Below are 10,580 nucleotides of genomic sequence, written 5' to 3'. Positions count from 1 at the left end.
ATTGCTTGAGGGGCTGTGTTTGGCCAGTTATCTATCGTCCAACATTGGCATTTGATGTTGTTTTACTACGAGGAACATGTCTCGTTCATCTTATCTTTTGTTGGATAATTTTTTGGAGAACAGATCAAAAGTTGTCTTTAGTGGCATGCTAGCTGCTTTCAACAATCAATGTGTCTTGGTAGCAATGGATTCTGCTGTGAAGAAGATGAGCAGAATTTATGCTGCCAGAAGAGAATACAATACAATACACACTCACTATCACTAAGAAAGCAACTTCAGCTAACCTCTAACCTCTCTCTCTCCATTTCCATGTGTCACAACATTCTTGATGAGGAAAGCAAAGAATAGGCATACCCTTTTTTCAGGTCCTTCTCCTGTTTATGCTTCAACGTGGCATCCCATTTCAGAAGCTAATTCTTTGACGTGGCACCCCATATGTCGTAGAATACAATGCCTCCATCTCCCTTTTCTCACAGAATATTCCACAATTTTTCTATCACTTTTTCTTAATCTTCTTCATATCACAATCATTTTTCTTAACTTCAAAAGATTAAGATACTGTGCTGCTAACAAACTACTAATAGTGTATTTAATCTCATATGCTGCTATCGAGGAGGAGGTTTATCAGATACACAGTACCAATGAGATTTAAGTTCAACCAAGGAATTGACATTACTGTTTATCCAAAACCTTAGTTAGATTGTTTGAATAAGGACATGAAAAAATAACATCACTTGTGATATTTTTTGAATTCTTTGACAGTGATTCTGCATGGTTCGTAGCAGAAACATTTACATCAGCATATGCTGCATTTGATATTATATACGCTTTAAATGGTTTGGACAAGAATTTCTACAATTGGTTAACCAGAAAAGATATTTTACTGGTAGTTGGTGTTAGAATGGTGATGCAAGTATAGGTAGGAATGATGATTGTCCAGGGTGGATCCTTATCAAGATAGGAGATAGGAGATAGTAACGAGAGAAAGGAAAAAATAAGCCACAATCTGCCAAACTTGAAAATGACTAAGAAACCAGATTCTGATCCCTTTCCTTCCACCACTCACTCAAAACATTAAGCTTTTTAACTCTTTACAAAGAAACAGATGTGACCACTCACTCACACATGGAGGAGAAACAACAAACAATTAATATGCTATTGGAGAAAAGGAGCAGCAAGAAGGTGAAGAGGGTTGAATTAGTCCTTTCATTTCAGTGTGGCCGAAGAATAAACAAAGTATCTCTTCTCCAACACTTATTTCTCCTTTTAAACCTTTCCCTTTCCAGAAATTGTTGAGAAGGACATCATGGACCACTCAGCTGCATGCCAAAATTCTCATGTCAATCATTGGGAATTTTTCTCTCTTATTTTTGTTTCCCTCTTTTAGAGTCACTTGCTGATTCCCCTCTTCCTTATTCTCTCTGCACCATCCTTTCTCACAGTAACATGGTTTTGTTCTGTCCAACTTCTCCTAATTTTACATGTTTGGATACACGGTTAAGAATCCAAGTGTGAGTCTAAGCGTACGAGAAACCGAAATACCATATAAAGGTGAAAATCCGTTAATTTATTATTTCTATATTTTAGATCGAGAGTGGTGTCAATTTCTTTCTTATGTAGTTGGACTCATGTTTAATTGATATTGCATTGTCAATAAGCCTCTAAAACAGTGGAGAAGAGAGAGTAAGTGGTGTAAGATATGGCCCTTGATGTTTGTTTCATGCTCATGATTTCATCTCATAAAAAAATGCACTAATAAGGCAAAAAAAGAAGGATTACGGAAGAAGCAACAAAAAACAAAATAAACAGCTCACTGTTAAATTTGGAGTTGCATTTCACTGCTGCAATCACATTCAACATGGTTAAAGTGCAACGTGTTTCAATAATATTCTAATGGAAGCAACAAACAGCAGGGCACGTGTCCTAGAAAAATCCTTGGTAGAGTGAAAGCAGTTGACTTTTTTCATGTCCCTTCACCTTTTCTGTCAACAGAAATATATACAAATTATTGTATATACGAGTATAAAGGCAGATACGAGTGTCATGGTTTCTGTTTTTTCAAACAATGGTCTTTGTGATTTCTATCCACAGAGCATTTGAAAGCATAAGAATTTTCAATATCATACTGATGTTTATAAAAATGAATGTGAAGCACTGAACTAATATTGGTTTCTCATTATCAGCATCTCAGAAGATCAACATGTTACACACAAACAAAAGTTCCATTTTGGATAAAACTAAAAGATGAACGTAAGTTTATATAGACGTTCTATACTTCCATTACTAAGAAATCATAAAAAATTTAGTTTTAAACAGACAATATCTTACCATTGTAAAACCTATACATTAATCTTCCTGTTAGGAATCCAAGTGTGAGTCTAAGTCCCAAGTTTGATAGAAATAAGAGAGTAGAACACTATATAAAGATGAAAGACCCGTTAACTCATTGCCTTAAAGTTTTTGGTAAAGAGTGGTGTCGATCCTTATACTGAAAGTCTTCCTAGGAAAGAGTATTCAGATAAGCAAGTTTCATTAAGATGAACCAACATATACTACACTTATTAGAAAGTGGGCTTAAGCCTAACTCATCTCTAGTTGATGTAGAAATTGATGGTCCAATAACAGTCCGATTGCGGATAGAATATAAATGTCCAAAAAACAAGATATATCGCTAGGATAGGCTTTGATACCATATTAGAAATTGAGTTTTTAAACCTAACTCAACCCTACAAAATCGGCTTGTAAGACGAGGTTTCCACCTAGTTTATATATTATAATTTGTGTTTTCTCACATTTACATTATTCTACTCTCTTAACTATAATTGTATCACATCTGATGTGAAAAACATATATAATTTTGTTCAGGAATGGGATAATGTGTCACGATCAGAAAAGAACAGGTTTAAATATTATCAATGTCTTTTCATAGAATCAACGGTCTGCTCCACTCTTCTTTCTGGCAGTTATTCCTTCTAGAAATCCTATTTAATTAATGTGAGTATACTGTTATGAAAGCATGGTGATGATACAAACAGCAATTAACAAAGGCAATTATCATTTTTTGAGCTATTTAGGATAAATTCTTTGTCTCATGCGATACCCATATTTTAGGGGTATTTCAATTTTTAATGTAGTTTCCTTTTTCTCCAACCACAAATTATTAACATGAAGCATGTAAATATGAAGATTAAAATACGAATAATATATTTGATCATTTTTATTATTAAACTATTTTTCAATTTAAAAAATCGAAAAAAAAAATCATCCAGATATGAGTTAATATATAGAACATAGTATATGTCAATTTGGTGCATTTCTGATATTAAAAAGGGGAAGAGAAAAGATTGCAGTTATTCTTTCTTCTTTCACATCCTATTTCCATAACCTACTTTTTTTTTTCAACGTGGTGCTACATGATGATGACACGAGACAATGTTGTCTACTTATATAAATTGAGTTAATTAAAGTATTTTATATTCCTTTATGTTAAAAAAAAAAATCTACATGAAAATAAATTAGATAACTTAAAGAAAGCACATAAATTTAACAATCTTGTCATATTTATAATTATATAACATTGTAAAGCAATTGGTTTGTAAGATCAGTTTATGTATAAGTTAAAAATTAACAATTACATGTTTATAGAAAAAATAATTTTAATTTTTCCTTTTTTTCATAAACATACTATTAAGAAAAGTTCGTGAAGCTTTGTTGTATTTTGAAAAACGAGAATAATATTTAAGTTAGATCCTATGGAGTTAACTTTTGATATTCATGTTCACTTCTCATCTTCTCATCCATAATGCTGTTTTAATTGTTCTGCCTGTTATAAATTTAAGATTTCATTACTATTCTTCTTATTGTTATTAATATTCTTATATTTTTTTCATACAAAAAAATTAGTACAATTTCTTATAACATTTTCTAACAAGATATATTGATAAAAAAAATTGAAAAGAAAAAAATAATTTGACATAAACTCTAAACAAGAAGAGAAATAATACTTTGACAATCATAATTTTTTTTATATTATTTAATATTTTCCTTTTTATTTTCTAAAAATATAAAAATTTACTTTTTTTTTTACATTTTAATCTTATATCAAGTGAATGTAAATATATATTATTCTATTATTACTCAAATAAGAATCAACCCAACTTTTTGGAGTAGTTAGATATTATGTCATATCTATTAGGTTTTACCTAATATATTTTAAGAATTTTTTAAAATTTTTACTTTGATGAAAGAAAATTTATAGAATTTGTATTTTAATTCATTTTTATTAAGTATTTGTAAGAATAAATATTATGTAAAAAGAGGTATAAATCAAAATTTATTTAAGTATAATTTACTATAGTCAGTATGTTCTCCTAAGTAAATTTCTGAAAACAAAGCAACAATACTCTGGAACTTGTCATTTTTTCCAATTTAAAAAAACTAAGAATAAAAGAGTTAAAATATTGAAATGGATTTGGACTGAAAATCCGTCTATGTATATAATGTCATCTCAATGTTCTGTTGCAATGTTCGCAATCAACAACATCGAGTTAATGCGATGCTCGATGCTGGCGCAACGTTTCCGTACACTCACTTTTTTCCCATTGTAAAATAATCTGTTACATCTCACCACAGTTTCATCTTTTCCAACCAATTTATTTTCCAGACGTAATAATTCTCATTTTTTTTCTATTTTATTCGATAAATTATTCCTTTCTAAATTCAAATTAACTATTTTATCAATAATAATTCGGTTGGTGGAGTTAAAGGTTAAATTTTTTAGACATTATTTTTTAACTTCACAATTAGATCTTTAATTTTCGGTAAATACTCTGACGTTCAAATAAGTGTTTGTCTAAATAATTTGGTAATAAATACATAAAAATAACTGAGTAGTTGAATATCAAATTTCTATTTATAGATTTTTATGATGTATATTTCTAATTAGGATTGACCCAATTATGGCCTATATGTTACCTGATCAAGAATTAACATGATTACTCTTTGATAGTTAATCTCACTTATGATCCGAGTGATCGATCTACTGGTTGTTTCATTGTTAAATAGTTGTCTGTCCATCGCTCATTTCTAATTAAGTAAACGGTTATGACAAATTCAATTTTTAGGAATGACTCTAAAAAAATGATTACATAAAAAAAATAAAAAAACAGAAATTTTTTAAATATTTTAGCAGAATATGCTATTTTAAAAAAAATTACAAGAATAAGTACGTGATCCATCATCCATGTCATGTGAAGGGAGAAGAAAGAAAATATGATTGAAATGTGCAAATACCATTCAAGAAGATACTCTTTTTCCTAGTGCTTGCTTATGAAGTAAATGTGTGAAAGAGAATGAGAATGCATGCAATGCAACATTCCAAATTTTTCATCAATGATCAAAAACAAAAGGTGAAGCTTTTTGTCTTGTGCTTCTCACTTCTTAGATCCTAGACACCTGACATCTTTTCTCTCCTATAAAACCCTTTCTCTTCCCACCTTCATTTCATGCACTCCCTTCAACCTTCTCACTCTTAACTTATTCTCTCAAACATTCTCTTCCAATGGACAGAAACCAATCCCGCAGGCAGGTTGCAGCAATGAAACAGTCCCTCTTTGATCAGGTTCTTCCCTCATCCCTATTCTTCTGCAGTTCATGATTTTCAATTCTTCATTGTCTTTTAATGAATTCTCAAAATACACTCATCATGACACTGATTTTCATGATGTCGGAAAAATCAAACCTTATCTTGTGTTCTGTTGCTGCCTCCATAGATAGCAGTTGAATGATGGATTTTAACATTGGTTCTCTGCAGGGGTTACTGGATGAACAGTTTATCCAACTGGAGGAATTGCAGGATGATGCAAATCCCAACTTCGTTGAGGAAATTGTCACTCTTCACTATCGTGATTCGTCACGGCTAATCTCAAGCATAGAGCAAGCTCTGTAAGCTAATTGATTTCACCATTCTCTTGTGTTTTCCTTTTTCTTGACAGCAAGTTCATAAATTAATGGATTTCTTCATTTTTGTGTTTGTAGGAAAGAGAGGAACCCTCTGGATTTCAACAAGCTGGACACTCTCATGCATCAGTTCAAAGGAAGCAGCTCAAGGTAAATATAAAATAGTCCAAAAAAAGTAACAAGTTTGGTGAAATGTTATTTAAAAGTATCATCTCGAACATACTGTGTTGACTTTATCACAACAAAGAATCTTGATTAATATTTCAATTCTTTTGTTTGGTCTACATGGATTGCAGCATAGGAGCCAAAAAGGTGAAAGCAGAGTGCAATCTGTTTAGGGAATATTGCAGAGCAGGAAATGCTGAAGGGTAATATATCTTTCTTTTGATCTTTTCACACAAGCTGCCACACCAGGGCCAAAAACTGAAGACTTAATGCATTTTAGTAAGTGCAGAAGATGAATAGTTGAGAATCTAATCACAAGTAGAAATGAAAAAATGAAACAGTACATAAAGTGAATACTCGTTAATCCATTGTCTTAAGGTTTTTTATAGAGAGTGATATCAACCCAACCCAGACTGAGATGTTATTAGTGTTATATCTTTCCGTGAACCTCTTTCTCCATAAACTTAACATGATCCAACTCTGAATTTTCCTAAGCAATGATGCTATTGTATTTGCTTGGATATGCAGATGCATGAGGAGCTTCCAGCAGTTGAAGAAAGAATATGCTGCACTTAGAAAGAAACTTGAAGCTTATTTCCAGGTGAGAAGATTATAGAACAGTGAAATTGTGTTGTAAAATTGTTGTGTTTGGCAATGTGTTGTTAAAGCAGTGTTGTTTGTTTGGTGCAGTTGGCAAGGCAAGCTGGACCCCAGGAAACTGCATGTCGCTCCAAATAAAGAGAGCTGATGAGAGCTGCAAAATAAGGCAAATGTAATTGGTGAATTTTGTAGCATAGAAAAATATATATTCACCACAGAGAACTGATGTTCTCCCTTTTGAGATATTTTGTTTCAAAATATCATTTTTTTTTCAGATGTTACAGGAATATTACTAATGTACTTTATACTTACTATTTATATTATATATACATGTAATGTAACTCTGATCAATAACATGTTCCTATTTCAAATGTTTCAAAGTTTATTTTCATTATAATATTTGGTTAAAAGAAGGCTTTTTTAGGCTTTGTCAAAACTTACCAACAGACAAATTGTGATTGTCTTTCTCTAGGCATTACTAAAGTATCAGAATCTTGGAACACCAGGCTCAACAGAAACAGAAAAAATTTGAGAATTTTTATTTCCAATATAACTACTTGGTAATCTTATTAAAATAATATAAAATTAATATTTAAATTATCTTGTCAATTTTCGCATTCATATTATTATAATAAACTATCAAATATATACTATTACTCATAAAATAATATAAGTTATGACAAATAAATGGTCGATAAAAAATTGGTTGAATATTTATAATGTATGTTACAAATATCAAATGTACAATTTCTTTTGCTTATAAAGTTATGTGTAACTAATTAATCCTCTGTTTGGTTGAAACCCCACCGGAGCAACTTAACAGAGATGTTCTCACTATAACATATTTTATAATTTTGTGTTGCACATGTTTTTAATACGTAAATAGATATATTATTTTAAAATAGCCTATAAATTTTTTAATATAATTAAATTGAATTCTCATAAGATCATTAATCACATTTTAACCGCAAAAAGAAAATCCTTTAAAAGTAGAAGTTTATTGTGATTTTTTCTTTCTCTAAATAATAGTAATGATCAGAGGTAGAACGATCACTAGTGACAGGGACGTGACTTTTGAATTTTTAATTTTATATATATATATATATATATATATATATATATATATATATATATATATATATATATATATATATATATATATATAGGGGTTTGCTAATGCGGATACGCCTGTTTTTGAGTTGGTACATTTTAGCAATGTGTACCGGATTTTAGTAGACAAAAATATCCTTATATATTATGGATTCCAAGAAATTTTAAGGTTAACGGTATTTTAATAATTTTCATTTTCAAAACTTAAAAAAAAAAAAAAAGAAACCCCCAAACCCTTACTCACCTCTCTCATTCCTCTCAATCCTTTCACTTTCATCTCTCTCACTCCAACCTTTTCTCTGTCATCCCTATAGTCCCAATTGAAAAAAAATCAGAAACACATGCCTTTAAAAAATTTTCCTTTGTAAAGAGTTGAGTCATTGACATATTCACCTTCAAGGCAAAGGTTCATTCAAGATCTCTTCAATTTCACCATCTTCACTAACCTCTCTAATTTCATCATCTGTATTTGTTGAATCATCATCTCTAAAAAAACCCTCCAGGCCAATTACCAATTCTTTCTGATGTCATTATGCTTGTGAAAATTAGATAAAATTATATACGACAAAAATTATAAAATGAAAACTCATTATAAAGTCATTTTTTTTGTAAGAAATTGTTTAACAACTGAGTGTTTCTAATTTTTTTCCAGGCCAATTACCAATTCCTTTGATGTCATTATGCTTGTGAAAATTAGATAAAATCAGATAAGACAAATTATAAAATAAAAACTCATTATAAAATCATTTTTTGTAAGAAATTGTTTAACAGCGAGTATTTCTGAATTTTTTCCAGGTCAATTACCAATTCCTTTATGCTTGTGAAAATTGGATAAAATTAGATAAGACAAAAATTATAAGATGAAAACTCATTATAAAATCATTTTTTTGTAAGATTGTTTAACAGCAAGTGTTTCTGATTTTTTCAATTGAGGCTACAGTAGGGATGACAGAAAAAAGATTGGAGTGAGAAAGAGGAAAGAGAAAGGGTTGAGAGGAATGAGAGAGGTGAGTAAGGGTTTGGTTTTTTTTTTTTTTTAGTTTTGAGAATGAAAATTATTAAACTACCCTTAACCTTAAAACTTAGAATCCATGATATATAAGGATATTTTTGTCTACTAAAACCCGGTACACATTGCTAAAATGTACCAACTGAAAAACAGGCGTACGCGGTTAGCAAACTCCATATATATATATATATATATGTGTGTGTGTGTGTGTGTCATGAAATATAAACATTATAATATAAATATATCGTAAGAGTATATTAAATAGGAATAAAAATCATATTTTAGTTTTTTGAAAAATTTGTTGGATGAAATTCTAGTAATAAAAAAAAGATTAAGAAATTTAGTAAATTTCTCACTAGAGAAATTTTGCGATGCTAGGATAATTTATTAAAAAGATCTTACAAATTCGTAAATTGAATTTATCTACGATGTAACAAATTTCTCTCAATAAAATAAAATAAAAAAACTCAAATTGTGACAAAAATCAATCATTTGTTTTATTTTAATGAGTTAAATATGTTTTTCGTTCCCTTAAATATCACACCATTTTAGTTTTAGTCCCTACTCAAAACTTTGATGGTTTAGTCCTTATAGTTTTGAAACTTTTACTATTAGTCCTTAAAATTGAATAACGTTAACTTTTGTTTGACGTGCTAACGGCCAGTCCACGTGTCATGTCACCTGACTACTTTTAATTGACGTGGCAGTAAAGGTGTGGTGGTTGGCATGGTGGTCTTTACCCATAACCGTTCGGTATTTTCCCAACACGTTCGGTCTTTCATATATTGCACTCCACCCGTCACCATAACTGTTCGGTCTTTGTCCATCAAAGTTTCGAGTAGGGACTAAAACCAAAATCGTGTGATACTTAAAGGACGAAAAACATATTTAACCCTATTTTAATTTAGTACTAAAAACGCGTAACATCGATAAATATATATATATATATATATATATATATATATATATATATATATATATATATATATATATATATATATATATATCCAAATCAAAATATAATATTTTCAATATTTAATACTCTTTTAGCAAATGATAAAAGTATAAAATATAATTAAAATAAAAAGTGCAAATTCTATTCACACAATTTCTACTATTTCTACTGGCACTTTTCTCTTCTCGTATAACATAAACATATAAACAAATAAAATAAAAATTAATATTTTGACACATAATTTTTTTATTTTCATTTTTTATACTGCTCTTTTTTATTTTCTACTCTTTTATTTCTTTAAAAAATATAAAAATTTATTCTTATCATTTTATCATTGTACTATGTATCAAATAAATGTAAAAGTGTGTTACTATATCATTACTCAACAAAAAAACACAATAAACTAATGCTATAATAATAAATTAATAAGATGTACAATTATGTTAGATAAAGAGAATCTTAAAAATTTCAACTATTCATTATATTATTAAAAAATCAAATGTCTACATTAAACATCTCTTGAGTTACATACATATAAGATCCTAGTGTAATGATTCAACATACATTATATTGAACACACTTAAAGATTTTGTACTTCACACATTATCTTACACTTTTACGAGTATAATCCTGTTAAGCAATAAACTAAGACTAAAGTCTTTCATCAAGCATGACAGGATAAATTCTTTATATATAAGATTTGATCTTATTTCATATCAAAACATCAGATTGTAGGAACCTTTATCGACTCTCACCACCAAATATTTCTCCTATTTGAATTTG

The 10,580-nt window shown here is 29.6% G+C and overlaps 1 protein-coding gene across 1 annotated transcript; it reads left to right on the top strand.

The window, feature by feature from the left end:
• Positions 1-5,461: 5,461 nt before the first annotated feature.
• LOC124846629 (histidine-containing phosphotransfer protein 4-like) lies at positions 5,462-7,103 on the top strand. The gene is made up of 6 exons (XM_047323920.2): positions 5,462-5,620; positions 5,813-5,943; positions 6,037-6,108; positions 6,255-6,326; positions 6,652-6,724; positions 6,814-7,103. The coding sequence occupies exons 1-6, from the start codon at positions 5,561-5,563 to the stop codon at positions 6,859-6,861; spliced, it is 456 nt and encodes a 151-aa protein (XP_047179876.1). The 5' UTR covers positions 5,462-5,560; the 3' UTR covers positions 6,862-7,103.
• Positions 7,104-10,580: the final 3,477 nt, after the last annotated feature.

This window comes from Vigna umbellata, chromosome 11 (assembly GCF_029865625.1).
Source record: "Vigna umbellata cultivar VRB3 chromosome 11, Vumbellata_1.0, whole genome shotgun sequence".
NCBI classification, from domain to species: domain Eukaryota; kingdom Viridiplantae; phylum Streptophyta; class Magnoliopsida; order Fabales; family Fabaceae; genus Vigna; species Vigna umbellata.
The sequence above is the reverse complement of the archived record's forward strand: the minus strand, read 5'-3'. Positions and strand labels throughout refer to the sequence as shown.

Excerpts from the sequence above, each read along its gene's own strand:
- LOC124846629 (XM_047323920.2), top strand. The coding sequence starts at position 5,561 with ATGGACAGAAACCAATCCCGCAGGCAGGTTGCAGCAATGAAACAGTCC. Across the intron at positions 5,944-6,036 it reads TCAAGCATAGAGCAAGCTCT|GAAAGAGAGGAACCCTCTGG; the intron begins GTAAGCTAATTG and ends TTGTGTTTGTAG. Across the intron at positions 6,725-6,813 it reads AACTTGAAGCTTATTTCCAG|TTGGCAAGGCAAGCTGGACC; the intron begins GTGAGAAGATTA and ends TGTTTGGTGCAG.